General features: G+C 44.2%; 2 protein-coding genes across 15 annotated transcripts in view; one reads left to right on the top strand and one right to left on the bottom strand.

Moving 5' to 3' along the window:
- POF1B (POF1B actin binding protein) overlaps nucleotides 1-22960 on the top strand; it is a 482431-nt gene that overhangs the window by 33318 nt on the left and 426153 nt on the right. For 4 of the 6 annotated variants that reach the window (XM_069985660.1, XM_069985659.1, XM_069985658.1 and 1 more), the window contains 13 exons: nucleotides 688-783; nucleotides 973-1095; nucleotides 3598-3734; nucleotides 4254-4278; nucleotides 5773-5844; nucleotides 6098-6190; nucleotides 6622-6735; nucleotides 6869-7021; nucleotides 8751-8870; nucleotides 9430-9558; nucleotides 9967-10031; nucleotides 10846-10954; nucleotides 11068-14386. In XM_069985660.1, coding sequence (XP_069841761.1) covers nucleotides 688-783; nucleotides 973-1095; nucleotides 3598-3734; nucleotides 4254-4278; nucleotides 5773-5844; nucleotides 6098-6190; nucleotides 6622-6735; nucleotides 6869-7021; nucleotides 8751-8870; nucleotides 9430-9558; nucleotides 9967-10031; nucleotides 10846-10954; nucleotides 11068-11073 — 1242 coding nt within the window. In that variant the 3' untranslated portion in view covers nucleotides 11074-14386. Of the gene's footprint in view, nucleotides 1-687; nucleotides 784-972; nucleotides 1096-3597; nucleotides 3735-4253; nucleotides 4279-5772; nucleotides 5845-6097; nucleotides 6191-6621; nucleotides 6736-6868; nucleotides 7022-8750; nucleotides 8871-9429; nucleotides 9559-9966; nucleotides 10032-10845; nucleotides 10955-11067; nucleotides 14387-22960 lie in introns of those variants that run through there. The other 2 variants (XR_011364760.1, XR_011364759.1) reach the window with 1 other exon arrangement.
- The window catches only part of ZNF711 (zinc finger protein 711), a 28554-nt gene continuing 19544 nt past the window's right edge, over nucleotides 13951-22960 (bottom strand). Inside the window, exons 7-12 of one of the 9 annotated variants that reach the window (XR_011364757.1) lie at nucleotides 22556-22603; nucleotides 21510-21650; nucleotides 18761-19934; nucleotides 18166-18255; nucleotides 17971-18086; nucleotides 14276-14362 (exon numbers count right to left, since the gene is read on the bottom strand). Coding sequence is in view for 7 of the 9 variants with exons in the window: in XM_069985652.1 (XP_069841753.1) it covers nucleotides 14044-14362; nucleotides 18166-18255; nucleotides 18761-19934; nucleotides 21510-21650; nucleotides 22556-22603 (1772 nt within the window). In the remaining 2 variants the exon portion in view is untranslated. Of the gene's footprint in view, nucleotides 14363-14742; nucleotides 14909-17697; nucleotides 18087-18147; nucleotides 19935-21509; nucleotides 21651-22555; nucleotides 22604-22960 lie in introns of those variants that run through there. The other 8 variants (XR_011364758.1, XM_069985652.1, XM_069985647.1 and 5 more) reach the window with 8 other exon arrangements.

Genomic DNA, 22960 nt, shown 5'->3' with positions numbered 1-22960 from the left:
GTGCAAATCCTGTCCTGATAGTTTGTTACAATGAATCAGCGCAGGTAGACATGTTTTATAGCGTTGTCTAAGCCATATACACATTTATACTAGATGGGATAGGCTTATGTTGCTGGAGGAGCCCCATAGGAGTAGCAGGTCTAATCCTCATGGTTGTCTCCATTAGGTCACATTTCATCATCTGCAGACAGTCTGCCTTCCGCTGTGACTGACAGCTCCGGGATGAGTATAACGCGAGCGGCAGGAATAGTTGGATTTGTGTAGGTGGAGTGAGTCAGATCCCGGGGGCGGACGAGACACCAGGTGATGGAGACGCATCCCCCGCAGGCGGATCCTCATCCCAGCACAATGCTCGCTCTGTAAACAAGCGCCGAATCAATGGTTCCCAAGGTTCCTGCCAAGATCCTCAGGTTGAGCGTCTCTGTCACTCATCACTGGGGGGCGGGATTACTTATTATCTCAGGATTCTGGAGTGATATCTAATGGCATTAGGATCATAAATAATTATATCAATTGCTTAGTCCTGTTGTTCTTTAGGATAGAAGCCACTGCAGGGTCCTATGCCCAGCTACAAGAGTATCAGTAATCCAGAGGATGCTGGGAGTCCCAGCCAGAATTCTCTGACCATCTTGCATTTACCCAATGTCATCACCCTGGTTGTGTCTAAACTAGTTGTTTCCTTCCCAGGAGCGTCAGGTGATCAGAGGCTCCAGCGTTTCTTCAATAAATGACCAAGTGATTGAACAGAACACCCAGAGGAACGTCACTGTCCAGTCTACTGAGGTGAGTGCCGCCACAGTGCCCTCCTGTGCTGGGTAGGGGATGGCGCAGTCTGGTTTGTCAATTGCAATTTTAAGCTTATTCTAATTTTTGCTGATGTGAATAGAAGGGGTGACAGGCCTTTAAATGACATGCTTGTAGTTGTAGTGTTTAGCGCAGTCACATACTGATTAATGGTGGTTCTCCCTACAGGAGGTGATAGCCGAGCCGCAGTATCAGCAGAGGGTGACGGTGCAGAACGTTGAACACGTACGGAGAGAGAGCGGGCAGAACATTGAGCAGGTGCGAGGAGAGACCAGGCAGAGTATTGAGCAGGTAAGAGACCGCGCTGGGGATCGGTGGGAGGCTGAGATTTACCTCCCTATCACTTTCATACATTGCTGAATAATTATTAGTAGTGTCCAAAGAAAATGGCGCAGATTTTACCGTGTATAAAAGTGGCACAGCACAGGCGTGGCACAGCACAGCGCTCCAGGCATATTAGACTTCTTCCAGTGATGATCACTTCCAACAATAATTCTTCTCTAAAAGACTGGAGCCTGTCTGTACTAGATTTAGCACATTTTCTGACTCCTCATTGTGAATTTGCTGAACGCTTTGGTCAGTGTTCCGTGAGCTGTGTTTGCTGCGGCGCCCCCTGCAGAGCATTGCTCTGTGCAGTTTCTGGCCGCTGTGGTTGTGCCCAGGCGATGAGGTGAAGCCGAGGCCTCGGTGATTAATCCTGTGTGGAATGTGTCCGCTCGCCAGGTCCGGCTGCCCCCATGAAGCTGATTGTGAGAGCCGTATAATACCCGCTCTGTGGGCTCATACCAACCAGGATCTTCAGAACAAGGTGTCCTACAAGAATTATAAAAAAAAAAAAACGTCCTATGTGTGTTATTGCAGCTGAGTGGGTCCGAGATGTAATACCACACACAACCTGAGGTGGTGCTATTAAAAAAAAAAAAAAAGAAGGAAAACTCTTTCAAACCCTGGCCCACCTCTTGCATCTATGGATAGAAGATAAGTGTATGATCACAGGGGGTGCCGGAGATGGGTTTGCGCTGCCGTTCCATTCATTGATTGCTGGGACTGCCAAATGCGCCGTTATTTTCAGAACTTCCACAGGTGACGAACAGAGCAGTAGTGCAAACCCGCCACTCCATGCAGATGGGAGACTGAAGAAGTCTGTTATCAAGATACATATCCTCCCTCTCATGTTGTTGGTGTGACAATCCCTTTAAAGGGGTAGATAACAAAAAAATCAACTGCCGGAGATATTTCTAATTTACTTCTTATAACCCTATTCCCATGCTTATAACTCTTATCCTTTAGTCTATGGGGCTGTGTGAGGTGTCATTTGTTGTTCCATAATCTGTACTCACCATCGGTACCTTACTTGCGTATATGCGACTTTTTGATTACTTTTTATTACAATTTTCTGGATTCGATGTGACCAAAAATCAGCAATTTTGCACGTTGGAATTTTTTTGTACTTGTGCGGTTTACTGTGCGACATCAAAAATTCCATAATTATCACGCGGTGATACCAAACGTGTTTATTTTTTATTCATAAAATGGGAAAAGGAAGTAAATTTAAACTTTTATTAGGGGAGGAAATTTTTTTTATTATTGAAGACTTTTTTCTTCTTTATTTTTTTAACACAGTAACTAGATGTCCCCCTGGGGGACTTCTATTATAACTACACTGATCTTTCATAGAGACCTATGCAGTGGCGCGATCCCACCACTATACCACCAATGATGGCTAATTAGCTGGATGTGGCGGTCACACTGTGCCTAATAGCCGCGGTCTGATAGCTGTCGGAAGCACGGCGCTTCAGAGCAGGATCACGGCGTGACACCCCCCTCCCTGATTCAGGACGTACAGGTATGCCCTGGGTTGTCAAGGGGTTAAAAAAAAGTCTTCCAGTAATTATCAGCTGCTGTTTGTCCTGCAGGAAGTAGTTTTCTTTTCATTAGATTTTCAGTAGATTTTCTATGGGGGATTTGCTGCTGCTCTGGACAGTTCCTGACATGGACAGAGGTGGCAGCAGAGAGCACTGTGTCAGACTGGAGAGAATACACCAGGTTCTTATCAGCTGCTGTATGTTGTGCAGGAAGTGATTTATTCTTTCCAGTCTGACACAGTGCTCTCTGCTGCCACCTCTGTCCATGTCAGGAACTGTCCAGAGGGTCCCTGTAATAAGATTATTAATCGATATGGCCTCCATAATCTGAGGAGCGCAGTATAGCATTAGGTGGAGACCCCTCCCTCAGGGAGCCCCCGCATCTTCCTCCTTCATAAACCAATGAAGTTCCCATGCTGCCGTTCATCTCCCGTATGAGAAGCTTTAAGGTTGACAAGTCCCAGCGTGAGGCAAGGTGCGGCCTCCGAGAAGTCAATGAACATCCCTAAGTCCACAGTAAAGCTGCCGAGTCACGCCTGGATTGGTTGCTGGCGCCAAAACTTTTGCGGTGATTCTGTCGCTTTTGGCGGACATTATTACCTTTTTGATTGTATATGGAAATATCTGAATAAATTGTATATACCATCAGATAATCTGAGATCCATGTAACAGCTGTACCGCCCTGAGAATCCTCCTTCTCACCCATAATCCCCTTCACTGCATCTTATTACTGTCTGGTGTGTGGGTTGCGTCCAGCGCGTTCCCCACCCCTGCGTCCAGCGCGTTCCCCACCCCTGCGTCCAGCGCGGTCCCCACCCCTGCGTCCAGCGCGGTCCCCACCCCTGCGTCCAGCGCGGTCCCCACCCCTGCGTCCAGCGCGGTCCCCAACCCTGAAGTCATCGTTTTCTCTCCTCTTATGTCGTTCCAGGTGCGGCGCAGCAGTAGTAGTTCTGGCCCAGAGCAGCTGGACGCACGATTCTTCGGTGAACTGTTGGCGGAGCTGAGCAGGAAGAACAATGATCTGTACACCTGTTTGCTGCAGCATGTGGAGAAGATTGGCGCCAGGTAAGCCCCGCCCTCGGCTGTATTGATTATTGATTTGTATTAAAGGGGTACTTCATCGACATCTTTTTCTTTTAAATCAACTGGTTTCAGAAAGTTATACAGATTTGTTATTTACTTCTATAAAAAAAAAATCTAGTCTTTCAGTACTTATAAGCTGCTGTATGTCCTGCAGGAAGTGGTGTATTCTTTTCAGTGTTACACGGTGCTCTCTGCTACCATCTCTGTCCATGTCAGCAAATCCCCACAGAAAACCTCTCCTGCTCTGGACAGTTCCTGACATGGACAGAGGTGGCAGCAGAGAGCACTGTGTCAGACTGGAGAGAATACACCACTTCCTGCAGGGCATACAGCAGCTGATAAGTACTCGAAGACTTGAGATTTTTTAAATAGAAGTAAATTACAAATCTGTATAACTTTCTGAAACCAGTTGATTTGAAAGAAAAAGATTTTCGCCGGAGTACCCCTTTAAGATGGCGTGAGGGAAGATTTGTAACATTGTTGTTTTTCTTGCGTTTTCAGAAAACCATCAGACTCGGAGTTTCAGGTAACAACACGGGGCAACTGCTAGAACTCTTATATAACAATCACTTGTTTAGAGTTGTGTCGGCGAGTACAAAGTTACTGAGAGAGTTCTGCAACTTTCTAACAGGCTTTGGAGTAAATATAATAAGGACTTTCTGACAATTGTGGCTGAAAAAGTTGCAAATGTTGACTATACCCGAGAAAAATTTTGACTATAGTGATCTTGACACGCCTCTAAAAGGGGTACTCTGGAGAAATTTTTTTTTTATTAAAAAAGTTTTTAAAGTTTGAAAATCTGGTCTTGCAGTACTTATCAGCTGCTGTATGTCCTGCAGGTAGTGGTGTATTGTCTCCAGTCTGACACAGTGCTCTCTGCTGCCACCTCTGTCCATGTCAGGATTTGTCCAGAGCAGGAGAAGTTTTCTATGGGGATTTGCTGCTGCTCTGGACAATTCTTGACATGGACAGAGGTGGCAGCAGAGAGCATTTAAAGGACAACTCCCGCGGGACCCCCCCCCCCCAAAAAAAAAACACAGACACCATACTCACCATCTCTCCGGTGACGATCGCCACTCGATTCGCCCGCCGTCCGCCTCTCCGTCGCCGCCGTCCGCCATCCAGCGATGTCTCCGACTTCCGGGTCCAGGGGATGGAAAAGGCTGCCAGTGCGCTTGCGCACCGGCAGCCTTTTCATTGGCTGGAGCGCATCACATGGCTTCCAGCAAGCTCAGCCAATCAGGGCTGAGCAAGCTGGAAGCCATGTGATGCGCTCCAGCCAATGAAAAGGCTGCTGGTGTGCATGTGCACCAGCAGCCTTTTCATCCCCATTCACTTTGCATGAAGACGCCGAGGAGGAAGAAGACCCGGACCGCCCCCAGCTCTGACGTCGTCGTCACCAGATGCCGCCCCGGAGAAGAGGACCGTGACGATCGTAATAGGTAATGTATACATTCTTTAACTTCCGGGGTGGGGGGTCGGGGGTCCGAAAGTGGGGGAAGGGGGCCAGGCCGGGTATTTAACCACATTACAAAGTTATATAACTTTGTAATGTGTGTTAAATGAGCAAAAAAAAAATTTTGTGGGAGTTGTCCTTTAAAACCTTTTTTTTCCCCTCCGGTATACCCCTTTTTTTTTTAATCAAAATTTTTATTAAGGTTTTTTAAGAGCTTTTGTCAGACAACAACAACAGGGATGGAAAACAGACACAAAGTCCATCCCTGGGAGAGAAAACGTACACGGACCAAACAAGAACAAAGAACTGGTATATCCCTTTAGTTAAAGGAAAACTAATAGCAGGTTAGAAAGTCCCACAGTGCATGAGGCGCTGAGGATGAAGGTAGATTTCTTACCTGGATCCTCAGATCATGGTGGTCCCTGCTGTTTTACCCCTTGCCCTTAGGTTTCATTGGCTAGATTACTCTCTATACAAAATAGTGAGAGACGGGCTCAGCACTTATGACCGCTCTGCTCTAATATTGATTATGGTTATTATCATTGAATCTTTTGTTCCTTACAGGATGACATAGAATCACTGATCCCCAAAGGAGCCTCTGAACTCACCAAGCAGCAGATCCGCTACCTCCTCCAGGTGAGATGAGGCACCACTGCTATAGTCTTCCCTCTTTTATATGGATGCTATATTGTACTGTATATTAATCACCTCTCCTATGTGGGTTCCATATTATAGATCCATCATCTCACTTTCTATGGGCACTATACTGTATAATGGTCACCTATAGGCCCCATATTATATATCAATCACCTCTCCTTATATTTTGATTATCTCAAATATGAATATAACATTATTTTATATTAATATTATTTTTACCTTCCCCCCCCAGATGCGACAGACTTCCGATAAGTCGATGAGATTGGTGCTATCCACCTTCAGCAGCCTGCGGGAGGACCTGGGGCACCTACAGAATGACTTAAATGTGAGTATTGCTGTGATGTGCTCAGGGTTAATAGGATGGTAGCAATAACTGCTGCGCGTGTGTGTGTATATATATATATATATATATATATATATATATATATATATTAGCATCACAGTCCATAAAAGAAAGAACGGAAAGAGCACTCACCCTATGGTGTGATCTTCTTTATTTCGTGCTGTATACTTAAAAAATACAGGACATCATGGGCTTATTCGTAGTTCGCCACGCACCTAGTGGAACACTTAAGAATCACTAAAGAAATCTGTTACATCTTGGACAAAGACGTACAATGTAAAAATTGTGGTAAAAACTGCAGTGTGTGAATAAGCCTTGATATCTGTGTTCAGGAACGCTGCTGGTCTAGGCAACTCATGGTCCAGCTCAGCCATTATTATTAACATAGCGGTACATGCCTCTTTCTTCTACAGAAATTAGATATTGACAAGAAATCCCTCGAGAGGGACTTGACCTTCAAGGATGCGCAGATCAAGGAGTATGAGACCATTTTGGCTTCTCTACGGGAAAAGAATCGTCTGCAGCAGGTGCGGCCCATGACCTGATAGGAATAGTGACTGTGCGGGGCAGGAATAGCCGGCTCTGCTGCATCTATCTCCTATCTATCTCCTTCCTATCTATCTAATATGTCTAGTGACTCTGCTCTTGTTTTGTGTTCAGCAAGAACTGAAGGACACTCAGCAGAAGCTTCGCAGCTCGGAGGAAACCATCCTGTCCATGCGTAATGCAGAGAGTGACAAAGAATATCGCCTGAAGGAGCTGGAGTACGCCAAGAACGCTCTACATCAGGAGAATAAGAACCTGCGTGTACAGGTGGGCCGGGGACAGGACACGGATCAGGGGGTTCTTATATGATCATTATATGAAGTTATAGGGTTTGATATTTTATATTGTACGTTTTGAGGTGTTTTTTTTTCTGTGATAAGGATGTGAATCTGGTTAGTATATGGTAATAGAGCCACAGAGAGTGACGGGCAGCTGTGCATCTGCATACGTGGCGGCCTGCCTCTTAGTGGCCACATTGACTTAAAGAGTCACTATCGTATTTTTTTTTTTTTCCAGAAATCAATAGTCCAGGCGATTTTAAGAAGCTTTGTAATTGGGTTTATTAGGCAAATATGCCATTATCTACATTCAAAAAGACTTTGCCCAGTCCCTCCCCTCTTCCTCCTCTTTTCCATTCACTGCAAAATATCAGGAAATTGTGACTTGTTGCATCAGACACAACCTTGTCTGTTCTATAGAGAGGGGAGGGGGGGAGGAGGGACATGAGTCGGCAGCGAGAGCGGAATACAAAGGATTAAAGGCACTGAGCTGGGTGAAGCTGTATTCAGAGGTCAGAGAGGTCAGTGCTGACTGTCAGAGGAGATAGCTGGGTCATGTAGTTGTAAGTTAACTCTTTGTTGTCCTGTTTTGGTGTCTCATTTCCCTCTCTCCATAGGAGAACAATAAAGACAGGGGGGAGAGCTTCAAACTGCTTTTTCATGATAAAAATTCATTTTTCGGTTAATAAACCCAATTACAAAGTTTCTTAAAATCGTTTTTTTCTGCAAAAAAAAAAATAATTTAATGACAGTGACACTTTAAGGTCACAACAGGTCAGGGATAGAAAGTTTTTCCCTTTTAAGAATGCAATGTAATATCAAAGCTTATGGAGTGCCAGGCTGAGTGTGGTCAGTCGGTACATCCTCATTGTCCGTGGCTGATCCACCCAGACTTCTGTGCATTTCCTGGGGCACCATCTGGCCTCTACCAGACTCCAACTCTCTGGATAGGCCGGTAGAAGCTGGGTTCTCTGCAGGTATTCCAGGTGCCTGTGACCCCTCTACTAGGTTACATCTCTGAGGTTCTGAAGGCTCCAAGGAGTAGGTCCCCACTGACTCTGCATTCATCACACCATCTGGCACAGCAGGGCTCCCTTACACTACGTGTGTGCTTTCTGAGACTACCTCCCCTGGACAGACATAGTGTCACATTCAGGTCATTCTCTGAGCATATACAAGTTCTGTCTCAGGTTCAAATGTACAACGCTAAATGCTTCTGAATCCAGGCGCACTAGCTGAATGTTCGGGGCATTGAAGCTAATGGGGACTGTGCCTGTTTGTGCCCGGATACGTTGGCAGACTTCTGCCTAACCTTACCTGCAGCCCGAGCACCTGTAAACATCCACACTGATTTTTTTCAGGGCAGAATAAGATTCTTTCCTTTCCAGTTGTCATTTAGATTGGAGGTGCACAACACGCTGCACTCCAGGTGTCATAAAGCTACAGTTCCCACCATGCCTGGATAGCCAAGGGTTGTCCCTGCAGATTGTGCACCCCTTATCCATACGATGCAGAGCTGGGGGGAGAACCTCTTCCAGGACCCCTTTAACCTGTTAGCAACCCTCCTGGACACCCAACAAGCCCAATAATTCACTGCTGCCAGACAAGCTCACTCTGTACTGTTCAGGCTTTACACAGCACCAAACGTCATTGCTCTGCCTCAAGCATATATTTATATTTTTATATTCGGTATTCCGTTGTTTTTTTTTTCCCTTCAGGTCACTGAAACAGTATCTAGTCCAATGCTCCAGGCCAAGACGGATGAGATCACCAGACACTACAAGGAGATGATAGACAGCCTCCGAGAGGAGAAGGACAAGGAGATCCGCAATTTAAGGGTGAGTCTGCTCTTATCTGTGTATTCTAGTCTCAGTATTAACACAGGGTAAGAAATCTACAAATGAGCTGATAGTACATTCAATCAGCATCAATCATAACAGGGTCATACAAGTTGCTAAATATTCCCGAAATATTGCACAAACAAATTCACCTGGTACTGACCAGATGCGGGCATTCACCACTGTGTGATTCTTCTTAAAAAGCTGCAAATGATAAATTGGGCACAAATCCTGAATTATACGATTTTGGGGTGAATACTCAAAACGGGCAGATAAAAAAAAAGTTGCATCTAAAAAATATTTGGCCGTCGAATACTGGTTCGTAAATAGAACTTAGACCAAAAATGGGAGAAAAATCCAATTATTCACCTAACAATAGATGCAAAGGCCTTGGTAAATTTCCCCCTAGTGTTTTATAGAACAGCACCACCTAGAGGCTGCATCACACTCTCCACAAATAGGAGATACTCACTTTATTTAGAGACTACAGATAGAATTGGGTGTGTATGTATATCTATCTATCTATCCCCAGTACATATGAATGCATTGTGTATTACAGTCCCAGATCACTAAGTTCCAGCACGATGTGATGACTCGGGAAGGAAGCAGCAGCGATTTACAGATGAGGTTGCTGGAGCTGACGTCCTCCCTGGAGGAGAGGGACTCCCTCATTAAGAGGCAGCAAGAGGTAAGTGATACAAGGGGTTAATACTGTGGGGGGAGCAGGGATCCCACAGATATAGGGGTAGCTCCTAGGATAAATATGTTCTACTAAATCCCATCAGGAAGGAGCACAGGTCTCATTCTTCTGTGCTCAGTGCTGCGGTACTGCCGCCCCCTAGTTGCAGGAATATGGAACAGAGTCTGTTAGTATGGGTATACTGGGGGCACCTTACAATGGAATTTGTGCTCCGTTAAGTAAAAGGCACACTTTTCTCTATGACTACAGGACTGAACCACAGACATTGCATTGTCCAGTGTTAATGTATAGACATCATGACCCCTTATGATCACACGGTTGGGCTTGCATTGGGGGGAGTTCATACTATCTGTTACTACATTTCTCTTCTGATTTCATTCTTATTCTTCCCCTCAGGAGCTTTTCAAACTGCGACAACAGAGAGACTCCTCAAGTGTCACCAAGGAGGTCATCACAAGACAGTGAGTGGGGGGGTCCAGGGGGAAGGGGGCAACTACAAACCAAAGTATAGTAAGACGATGCAATGTGATGTCTCTATAGACAAAGATGATGTAACCTGCAGCAAGAACACAAAGTCAGATAACTTTTACTTCTGTATTCCTGTGCTGGTCAGGTATAATCCTCCCTACACTGGACTAGTAAGGGGCAGCCAATAGGAACTCACTGCAACATTGTAGCAGCTTTGTAATGCTGGGAGGGTTAATCTGAGGTCAAGTTGCTAATAAGCTCACTAATAAACCTCCCAGCATTACAAAGAAGCCACAAGGTTGCAGATAAAGCCAGCCAGGGACTTGTTATTATCTATTAAGATAGCTGATGTAAAGAAGTATGGCGAAGAAAGGAATTGTCTCACCATGGGCAGGAACATATAACAAGTTATGTTTGAGTGGAATACCCCTTTAAGTTTGACGTCTGTGCATAGGACTTTTTATTTGGGCGGTTTGCAACCTATCTGAGTGCAGTTACCCCTCCCCGTACAGAACTAAACCTTTATTCCTATGGGAGGATCAGGAGAGATAATTGTTTGTGGAATCATCATTTGGCTGCTAATAATCGACTTATATAAGCACATTTACCTTCTGTAACAGTTCAGTCCTTGTGGAAAGGAAAGCCACTCACTGACCTGCTGAAATGGTGCTTATATAATAATTGTGCTCATATACAGAAGTAATGTGAAAAAAATCAGAGCTGCAGAGTAAGGCATGGTGGAGGAATGGAGCCGGGGTAGACCAGGGACTGTGTTACTCATGTTCCTGCTCCTCTCTTCTGTTCCAGGTACAGTAACCATTACCCAATTCTCCGGTTACTTAATGACTATAAGGACACGGCTCCTACGACAGGAACACAGACCATCGTCATAGAGCGGCGACAGTCGTCCAAACTCGTAAGCAGTAAAACTGTGTGATGACTATGCACTGGCTATAGAGGCAGACGTAGTTATATTATTATACCACCAGTCATGTACATTGCATTCTGACCTGGATTTCTCCTTTTTAGGAATAAATGAAGCAGCTGCTGGAGCACCGGACTGCGGACAAGTCTCATCGGGGGGGCAGAAGTCCTGTTTTGAGTGTTGGAGGGGTTCAGGCCTCGCACACATGCAGGCAGGGTTGGTGGTGGGACTTTTCCCTGAGCTCTTGTCAACTCTTTCTTAAACAATGAAACATGTAAAGAGATCTGCATAAGATAATGTAGATAACATTGTATGCACTGAGAATGAGGAGGACGGCTTATGCTGCCTGTATGTTCACCATTACGTACTTTATAGATTGGATTTATGTCAATGATTGGATAAAATTTACATAGGCTATAAAAGCTGAGATCCAGGCTGCTGTAGGTTCACTTGCTCTGGAGGCCGGTTGTCACTTGGAGATTATATAGTGGCCCAAGGATAACAGCGGAAACAGATCCAGTCACTGTTATTCTGTTACTTTGTGAAGGGGTTAAAATTAGAATATCTAATGTACAGGGGTACCTTCACTTCAAGAGCCTGGCCTACAGCATCCCATACCTCAGCTGCCTGGATTTAACTAAAACACTAGTTAAACCTTAAGGGGGTCCTCCAGGGAGGTGTTTGTTTTTTTTTAGCTATGGCTGGGGAGGGGGTGGATGACGGTAATGATGTCCACTTCCCTCCCCGTTTCCAGCTCCAGGTCCTGCCGTGCTCGGCCGCTTCCTGGTCTGTGACATGACTTGAGACATTGCGTTCCCAGCCCACCCACCTGAATTACCTCTTTAAAGCAATGTTTCCCAACCTCTGACTCTCCAGCTGTTGCAAAGCTACCGTTCCCAGCATTCCTTGACATCTTGCAACGGTCAGGGCATGATGAGAGCTGTAGGTTTTTCAACAGCTGAAGAGCCAAAGATTGGGAACACTGCCTTAGGCTATGTTCACACAGTGTAAAGAATTCGGAAGCCAACAGCTGTAGTGGTCATTGAACACAATGGCCTTAGGTTTGCAAATACATTCTATCCAATTTCTATTGATTTAAATAAAACAACGGCTATTGTTGTGCACACAGTACATCAAATGTGGCCATTGTTTACTGCGGCTGTGTAAAATAATGAACATCTCTATATTCTACGACCACAGTTCACAAACAACGGCCACACACTGTGTGACCGTCCTGCTGGCTGTAGTGTGAATGTAAGTCAATGGTTGATTGATTTTCATTCATACCCATACGGCTGGATAACAATGTTCCTACAGCCCATAATGCATTATCGGCCAGATGGAACACGAAATACAGCAGCCGTGTCAAACAACAGCCATTGTATTACATCGTTTGAACATAGCCTTAAAGAGATATATAGGATTATAAAACCGCGGCTGCTTTCGTCCAGTAGACGACACCACACCTGTCTATGGGTTGCCTGGCCTGGCTATAATACTAAACACACGCTTGACATTGTTTTTGAAAACTAAAGCCATGATGTATTTTTATGATTTTTTGGCCACCATGAACCAATAATACATCCAAAAACTTCTGATGCTTCTACGTGAGGCGTAATACCCCAGGGCTGGTGCTCTTACTGAGTAATAGAGGTCATCCTTTTATCCTGATATATTTTTTGTATAACTTTATCAGTCCCCCCCCCCTCCCTCCCTTATGGCTTGTCTGAACTGGAGCCTGTGCGCAGACTTATTGTACCTTGTATATCATGATGGGGATGGACTTATTACTGTGGTTTACATAAAATGCTAATACCTGTCGGATATGGTTGTTTATGGACTTGATATTCTGGTTATTTTATATGGGAAAAAAATGTTCAAAAAAAAAAATGCAAATATTTCCGGGGGAGGAGGGCCTTGCACTCACAGGGTAAATGTACATATATGTAAGAATAGTAATGGGCATCGTTTGCTTCACTAATTCTGTAACGTTCCCGAGTGTCTTATGGTACGGGCACACGTAACACGTTCATCAGCCGATCAGGCGATTCTTCTAATCCAAAGAGTCGTAGAAGACATGAGACTGACTGCCAGAAAAGGCTGGACTAAGGATCCAGCAATCTGTACATGCAGCCCGCTTCCATGACTGGTTGAGTCACGTAAAAAGAGAGACTATCAACGCTTATTTACCGATGGCCTTGGATTGTCCTATAGGTTCCTTTTAGTATTTGGTTCATAATGAGAATAGAAACAAATTTTATAAAATTCAACTAGTAAAACTTGATTTAAAGGGGTACTCGTGTGAAAAAAATTTTTTCAAATCAACTGCTGTCAACAATGTTAAATAGATTTGTAATTTACTTCTGCAGGAAATTATGCATTGAAGGTCTTACATAGTGCTCTCTGCTTCCACCTCTGTTCATATTGAGCAGTTGATTTAAAAGAAAAAAAAAAAATGATTGTCGGAGTAACCCCTTAAATAACAGGTCATTTTCTGATGACACATTCCCTTTAAAGAGTCACTTGAGGAATTTACTGTCAATTCTAAGCAAAATTTAGAGTGTAAAAGATTAGATTGGCAGTACGCACCACAGGTCAGTTTCTGGATTATGTGTAAAGTCACATCCAGGTTGCCAGGAAGCTCAGATGACTATTACATACAACTGAGTGTGAACTAACTGTGCTGCAGCCCTAGATGTGACTGGTGCGTAATGGAACTGCCCTGCAAAAGGTTTGGCTCACTAATTTTACAAGGATATATTATACCAGAGCATATAATTATTCTAGAACATTATTCATTCTAGAAGATTACGGACTGCTACACTGACATAACAAACTCTGCACAAGATAATAAGAAGCAAAATGTTTCATCATTTCTTTGTTGTATGTAGATTTAACCTGTGAAATGCTAGGGTAAGTGGAGCATCTCCGCTCTCTAGGCTACTTTCACACTGGTCACATATGCTGTGGATTTGCTTGTGGAAAATCTGCCGTGGGTTACAGGATCATCAGACTGAATGTTTTAAATTCCCCCCATAGTTTTTCTTGTTTACATTTATAAATCCGCCCTCCTATGCACATCAACAAATCTGCGCTATTCTCCATAGAAGATCTGTAGCGGACCAGTCCTGTGTGAAAGCATCCTTACCGAAGTCTTCTCCTAATTTGCAGTTAGATTTCTGAATGTTACATAACACTGGACTATATGTTGGATGAACTTGTGAATTTATTTTCCATATGGGAAGAATCACTGGATGAGAGGCTCTTACCAGAATTTCTATGGGCTGATCCTGGGCTGTAAACGTCTCTTTTTCTTGCCGATAGTCGGTGTATATTTCGCATTTACTGCTGCATTTTGTAGGCTGATTCTGATGATTAAAAGCCGCTGTGGAATTTATTCTAAAATAAAAAAAGTTAACATGATACTGTGCTGGAACACTCTGTAAATAAATCTACATGGATATATACATCTACACATATGCTACAGCCAGAGCTGCTTCCTATTACCAGTGTGTTGCATAGACCCACAATTCCTTGCTGGTTCACTGCATGTCATAGGAATACTGTGATAGAGGTGCGTTGTACACCATGGATATGTAACACTACAATGCAATGTGCATAGGGGCATTTCAGTCAGCAAGGTAAAACTGAGCAGCAGCTCTGGCTGTAACTCAGGCTCAGTAGAAGAACTTAGAATGTACCCCAGCATGGCGGTAAGATTTCCACCTTCCAAAGTAAGGACGTGGGATGATTCAATTTGGTCAGTAAAGGGACTTGAGTCAAAGGGAAATAAAATGCAAGATACTGCTCTTTATTTGATGCGCATTATAATAAGGAAACACAAATATCCGCACATGAACATGGACAACCTTATCTTACAACGTGTACGTCATTTACACCCACACACTGCCACATTACTGCTTATTTCAGAGAGTAACTTGTTACCTGAAATTAAAAAAAGGTAAAAAGTGAAATCCATCCTTAAATGAAAATGTTAAACAGACAACAAAAAACACATAATGGTGAAAACAAGTAAAAAAAAAAAAAAACATTGACATTTTTTGTTTTGTGCAAAAAAGGAGCAATTTGATGGGAATCGGTCGCCAGGACAGACCCCTTAAAATGGGGGTAATACATAGGAGGTGAAGCTCCAGGATTCTACATGAGCTACATTAGTGAAGTCACAGAGGAGCCTTAAGCCATAGTCAAATGCATCAGAGTTAACTCTTAAAGGGGTTTTCCAGGCTTACAAAAACATGGCTGCTTTCTTCCAGCACACCACCTATCCTCAGGTTGGGTGTGGGGGTTTTGCAGCTCAGCTCCACTGAAGTGAATGAAGCTGAACTGTAATACCACACACAGACTGAGGCACTTTTTGCAAGAAAAAAAACAAAAACGCTTTTTCCTTCGCCTGGCTAACCCCTTTATGGCCATGTTTACACACCATGAACAACGGCCGTTGTTTGCAGTGAAAATTGCATTGGAATTAACGCAGAACGGCCGGAAAGAATTAAAATACTCGTTATTTTGACGGCCATTGTTCAATACATTGTGTGAACGACCACTATTCACTATGAAAAAACAACCGTTTTAATTGAAAACGGATATTCTTGTCATAGAATATACGTTGTGTGAACATATCATAGATCTTATTGCAACTACACTATCATATCATTAGATGTGATGTTACATGGACAAAAGTATAACGTGCAGACTAATGCCCCTATTCCACGAGTCGTTTGGAGGAGCAAACGAGCGCTAATAGCGCTTGTTTGCTCCTCGTTCCCCGCTCGCTGCCGCCGCTATTCACCGCGGCTGCAGCGAGCGGGTGAGTGCGGGAGGGGGCGGCGGGGGGGCTGCCCAGGGGATCGCTGATCGTCCGGGCAGCCCATAGGATATAGCAGCGTCTGCTGCCGATGCTCCTATTCAACGGAGCGACGGCAGCAGATCGCTGCTATATCAGTCGCTTGTTTTTCAACATGTTGAAAAACAAGCGACTGCAACGATCAGCCAACATGAACGATGTCGGCTGATCGTTGCACTCTATTCCACAGGACGAATATCGTTCGTAGCGGCCGAGATCGGCCGAATACGAACGATATTGCTCCTCTAAACGACCCGTGGAATAGGGCCTTAAGGCATGATAGAGGCAACGGACCATGGGTCTAATGATCCTAACATTTGCCATCATACAAACCTGTTAGTTTGGGGGATTAAATTCACGGTTAGACTGGGACTCGCAGCTCATATGTAAAGTTTAGGAAACACTGTTTCTGCAGCCAATACATGTATTTCCACAAATCACATTGAGATGTACAACAAATCAGCAAGGCTGTAGCTATAAAGTCGCCCCTCGTCCTTAAGGCGGTGTAAAGTCTTACTGCCACAAATCAGGCACCAGTATTAGTAATGGCAACCGCTAAGCAGGGCTCTGGTGCAGATTAGTAACATCAGACACTTCCCCCTAATACAAGTCTGTTATGGTGATCCAACATCCCACAAACACATTAAAATAAGAAGAGACACATAAAACGTTCATTACTGCAGGACTGGTCTTTTCATAAGCTAGCCCTGGGCCGTGGTTTATGGAGTGCGGTTTGGTTGGCGGCATGCTAACACACACACAGCATTACTCAGAGAGGGGTGCGTAAATGTTCACTGTAAACTGGAGGATCTGCGGCCCCTTCACTGCAAAGGCTGATGGGAAACTACACACTACAGGTGACGCCACAGCATGGAATTATGGACATTGCCATCAATAGACAAAATTGAGGCTGTTGTACTGATCCGAACAGTGGTCAGGGTGAAGGATAAAAGGACAACTGCTGCAAAGCTGAGAAACTTCCAGAGTTTTATTATAGAGGAAATCAAATTCTGGGGTGCAGAATTGCCATTTTGCTGCTTATGAGTGTCAGCTCCATTTCCTGCAATAAATATTCAAGTGCATCAGGGATGAGGAGGTCTATGTAACATGGATATGACTGGGTTTAAACATATCCTGGCTCTTATGTATTCTAAGTGGGCTGGACAGAAATAGAGCCTTATGGTTATTCATGACCAAAGTCAATTATATCAAGAAAATAGCCCTCATATTTAAAGGGGGTTGCCCAGGCTTGGAAAAAGATGGCTGATTTCTTCCGGAAACAGCACCTCTCTTGTCCTCCATTTTGGTGTAGGGGTGTTGCAGCTCAGTTCTATTGAAGTAAATGGAGCTAAATTGTAATACTGCACACAGCCTGAGGACAAGGGTGGTGCTGTTTTTGCAAGAAAGTAGCTGTGCTTTTTAAAATCCTGAATAACCCCCAAGGGAACCTGTCACGTTGTGTGTGTTGTCTTATATGTAGGCAGCATGGTACAGAGGAGCGGAGCAGACTGATGTTTGTTGGAAAAGAGTCAGTATACCTTCCGTTTTTATGCTTAGGCGTCCAGTGGGTGGTCCCTCATAGTATCTAACAGCTGTCTCAATGCAGTCATAAAATGAATGCTGTCAATCACTGACAAGGACCACCCACTGGAATCCTGTTTTGATCAGTTTTCCATTGCTCCACTGCTCCTGCTCTTTAAAGTGTCTGTACCACCAGACCCAGGCTGAAGCACTAGAGGTAGCCGACCCACCCTTAGTGGGAAGAAACCCCAGCCCCTTCATGACGTGACTCCATTAGAGTCAATGGAACCCTATCATGGAGGGGCTAGGGTTTCCTTCCACTAAGGGTGGGTCGGCCGCCTCCAGTGCTTCAGCCTGGGCCTGGTGGTACAGTCACTTTAAGGTGTTTCTTGCAAATCAGACACCATACTTAACGTTACAGGGTCCATTTAAGACACCACAGGTATCACACAGCCATTCACAAAACAACAATTACCATCATGCCTTGGTTGTCCACTCATGATGGGAATTGTAGTTTAGCAACAGCTGGAGGGCCACAAGTTTGACACCTCTGCTTTAAGAAATGTATAAAATGTGTGTATGTATGTATACATATATTTGTACTCCTTATAACAAAACTCACGAGTTTTGCAGCACTGCAGTAGTTTTCCAGAACCGAGACCATCTCCTGCCGTCCCTCACTGGTAACAGACGCATCGACAGATAAAAGTGCTAAATTTTCTGGTATATTTCTTCCATCTATAGATATAATATATATTTATTTACATATATTTAAAAACTCCATCAGACTCATACGTACAATAAAACGAGATCCTACCGCACAACATTCCACTGTAGTAACGATACGCAGGTCCTTACTCGGGACAACGTCGCCTTATCTAGCACCTTAGAACTGGCTGCATTTGACCTTTAGTATCAGGGGAAAAAAAGAAATGCTACTGAATCAATACTGTATCCTGTAACACATTGTGTTAGCAGCACTGTAAACTCTTTATACACAAACACATTAATCGTTTTCTGGAGGGGAACAATCGCTTTGTTACGCAGCACAGGGAAGATGCAACGTTCAGGCACAAAGTTAAAAACCAGAGATTGTCCACCCTAGACCAATCCTAGTCAGGTGACACCTTTTACATTGGTGGCGGAGGAGGCCAAACTGCAGCGTGCTGGTACTTGTAGTTCTCTTGTGGCTGGGGCAGCCACAGGCTGCTCATTTAGACAGCTTCCCCACCTCAACCCCCTTTTTTTCAGTGTTGGCCAGTTCCACCTGACACGTGCTCAAAGATTTAACCCCTTCATGACTAAGGAACACACAGCAAAGTGCAAAACGTAAAGGAAAAGAGAAAGGCTGTGGTTCCCAACTCTGTAGCGGCTAAAATCTCTTATGCCCGGCAGGTGGCTGCTACCATTACATTATGGCCTCTTTGTGGTGCCTCATGATATGCTGATTTTTTTCCGACGGCCTCCGGAATCCTTTCTTGCAGAACTCGCAGCGGTGCGGGTAGTCCTTTGTGTGTATGGAGATGACATGCCGCTTAAATCCTGATGCGTCCGTGGTGCTGTACTCGCAGTACTGGCACTGGTACACTTTCTTACCACTGTGAGTTTTCATGTGCTTCTTGAGTTCGAGTTGTAGCCGGAAGCCTCGTTTGCACTTTTTACATTTAAAGGGCAAGTCCTTGGTGTGAACAGAGAGGATGTGGCCACTCAGAATAAAAGGGTCGGACGTTTTTAAGTCACAGTGTCGGCACTGGTGAATCTTTTTGCCCTTGTGGGTCTCACTGTGCTTCTTGAGTTCTGAAGGACGGTGAAACCCTTTCTCACACACCTCACACTTGTGCGGGAAGTCCTTGGTGTGAACAGATATGACATGCCGTTTAAGGTCGCTGGAGTTAGTGCTCTTGTGCTCACAGTGGGGGCACTGGTGGGTTTTGTGACCTTGGAAAAGTTCAGTGTGCCTCAAAAGTTCCTTTTCGTCAGTAAACGCTTGCGGGCACTGTTCACACTTAAACGGCAAGTCCGTCCCATGGCGGCTTTTAATGTGTGTTTTTAGGTTGGACTGGTCGGCACACCTAAATTCACAATAGTGGCACAAGTATGGCTTCTCACCTGTGTGTGTCCTCATATGTTTTTTGAGCTCAGAAGGGTGCCGGAAACCCTTTCCGCATTCGACACACACGTGAGGGAAGTTTTTGCTATGGACTGCCAGCAGATGCCGGTTCAGCAGTCCCTGCTCGCTGGTCTCATAGTCACAATATTTGCACTTGTTGAGTTTGGGCTCTTTGTCTCGCAGGATGAGCTTGTTGGAGTTGAGGGGGCTCGCCTCACGGTACCGCCGCGTGTATTCTGTGAACTCGTGCGTCTTGTCCACTTTGCTGCTCAGCTTGTGGCTCTCCAGGTGGTTGTGGAAGCTGACCTTTTTGTTGGTGGTGAAGTCGCAGTCTGTGCACTGATACTTCTTCTTGATCATGTGATCAGGGTGATTCTTCATGTGTCTTTTCAGGAAACCTCTGGATTTGAACTTCTTGCCGCATATGTGGCAGGGGTAGACTGTCAGTGGCTGCCCATCTGGACCGATGATGACGGCTGAGCAGAAAACACAATAGCAAAATACTAAATTTAGCAACAGAGTATCATCAGTACATACAGCAGATGTTTTAGGTGTGGCCCTATAAAATTGAAGGGGTATTCTTATCTGGACATGTTATCACCTAGCCACAGGAACTGAGCCGCTGAACTAGGAGGCATTCGGCAGCCCCACAGAGAATGAGTCGGTCACTCCATGAACTGTAGCACGATTGTGTCCCCTTTGTTGGGATCTGTAGGGGTCAGGGCAGTCTGTCCCCAGCAATCAAGAAAAAGTTAAAGGTAACTAGTCACCATGAGAATGCTACCTAAGTTATCAGCATTATGTTACAGAGCAGAAGAAGCTGGGAGGAGTGATATATATCTTTATGGGAAAACATTAAATATAACTTAAAAATAGGAGAAAACAGATACCGGCACTACTGTGAGGAGTGTAGGCAGTCCACCTTTTTCCACTATCCCTTCGGGTAAGACACAAATACACGCTTGTTGTCTATGACCCCTGGTTGGTGCTCACTCTCTCTAAATAGCAAAGGCAAAGTTCATAATCCATACGGAACGAGGAGAGAAGTATAGAGAGGGCACTCTCTTTGGATGTGATCTTCTTTATTGTAGCATAGTAATTTAAAACTTACAGGACATATTCAGGGCTTGGTCTGACGAAGCGCGCAAGCGCGAACCAGCTGTTACCTATCAACTAGGTGCTCGGGGTACCACGGCTAAGCCCTGAATATGTCCTGTAAGTTTTAAATTACTATGCTACAATAAAGAAGATCACATCCAAAAGGGTGAGTGCCCTCTCTATTCTTCTTTCCTCGTTCCTTATGGATTATGAACTTTGCATTTAATATAACTTGTAATCTATTGATTGAAATTTCTGATATTTCCAGGCTAAAGAGTCTAGTCCATTGAGTGTCTGCGCCCAGTGGACTCCTTAACACAGAAAGAGCAGGGATTTAAGGTAACATTTTACAAGTTTTACTGAATCTTTTTTCTACTAAGTTATATATCAATCTGCTCAGTTCTTCCTTCTCTATAACATGATGATGACCGATTAGATAGCATTGTCTTGGTGACACGTTCCCTTTAACCTCCATTTACATTTGCTGACAACTTTACACTGTTAAATATTCTTGCTTTTCCTTTAATAATAATTCTTGAATTTGAAATAAAGGGTGCCCTAATCCTATAGGATAAGACGGCCCTAAAATAAAAAAAAAGGGCCCCAAAATGTGCTCTGAATGCTTACCCTGCAGGATATAAAGGTTCCGAAGTAAAGTAATTATACTAATCCTGCAAGATTGTTGGATGTGGGGTGCTATAGATGGCTCCTATCATTAGACTGCTCTGCTTGTTGTTGCCTCTACCATGTACATAAACCCGAGATATAGGAAGATTTATGCCAATCTGATGTACAGTCACATTAGTGATCAGGGGAATAAATCTACATAATTCAATGTTAATACACAATAAAATATCAGAAAGCGAAATTAAAAATACTCTCTGAGCACTGTCCCACAAACCATACGAAATATTCCACCACAACTTTGTGTTCTTTCCTGCCTCTGGCGGTACCTGTCTGCCACTGCCTGGCGTCACCTCTCCTCCTCTTCTTGGCTTTTTGTTTCAGTGCTTTGCTGGTGGCAATACTGTCGCAGATCTGCAGGTACTGGGTTGCTGTTCCATTCTTATTTTCCAGCCGCTGCTCCAAGTTTCCTGAAGCACAAAAGGACATCATAAGAAGGTTATTTAAGATGAAGAAAGTAAATAAGATTAAACTGTGGAAAGTTTAGGAGGCTTCACTGACCTGGGACATAAATCCACCAGGTTCTATATGTGCTCATATAAAAATACAGTAATGGTTTAAGGCCCTATAAAGCAATTATGGAGCGATTATCAGCTGATCTATAAGTCATTACGGCCAATAATGGCTTTTTGTAATAAAAGGCAACGATCAGCTGACAGGAACAATGTTGGCTGATCAATGTCTTTCATCATGTTGAAAGACAAACGATGTGGAGAGCAACAATCTGCTGTGTCAATCCGTGTCATAGGAGCAGTGATAGCAGACCGCCGCTATCTTCTATGGGCTCCCCAGAGCCGACTGCAGCTCCACCACACATACACACACACCTGCTCGCTGTCGGCGTGTGTAATAGCGCTGGCAGCCAGTGGTAAACAAGAAGCATGCCTTATAATGATCACCCAATCCCACCGAAGTTGGTAGATTTGGACGAATTTCCTCAACTGTGTGGATGGACGCTTTAACAGGAAAAAACGTACTGAAGGTACTGACTGCTGCTTTGTATGAGAGATAATAGAATTTAAAATCAGGGAAATATAAGTAAAGCTAAATATTTGCAGAGTTACTGAACAAGGTATAAAGTATTAACTCAATCACTTACATTCAGATATAGGGTCTTAATATAAAGGGGCTATCTGAGCATCTCCTCACACAGCCCAGACTCCTGCACCCGGTAGGGTATTTCTGATGTAGCACATTTGTTACTGAACTGAAAATTACATCCTATACATGTAAAATGGGCTTTTAAGCTTAATGGAACACAGAGTTTTGGATACTGGGGTCCTCATTATTAATATCTGGCTCTGTGATAACTCACCAGTCTCCTGCCAGTCTCCATATTTCCTGGGTAGCTCCCTCTCTTCTCCTACAGACAAAAAACAAGTGTCACAGACAAATCTTTGTAGTCACTTCTGACTACATCTGTCCTGGAGCTTTCCAGGTTAGCGTAATGTGTCATTTGCCTTAATGAACATCTGAAAACACAGATGTCAGTAAAGCAGAAGCACTCTGTTAACCAAAGATCTGTCAATTCCTGGGAGAACTGCAAAGGCCCCATGATGCATACTGTGCAGGACAAGGAGGGAGGTTTCAGAAATAAGACTTGGGCTACAACCTTATTGTCCACCTGTAATAGATCTAAATAAAGGTTCAGTAACTTTACAAATACTTTGCTTTTCTGGATGTTAGTCTTGTATAATTCTGTTATTCTCCATTGTAAATT

The sequence above is a fragment of the Dendropsophus ebraccatus genome, chromosome 10 (genome assembly GCF_027789765.1).
Source record: "Dendropsophus ebraccatus isolate aDenEbr1 chromosome 10, aDenEbr1.pat, whole genome shotgun sequence".
NCBI lineage: Eukaryota > Metazoa > Chordata > Amphibia > Anura > Hylidae > Dendropsophus > Dendropsophus ebraccatus.
Note: the sequence above shows the minus strand (reverse complement) of the source record. Positions and strands in the feature narration are given on the sequence as shown.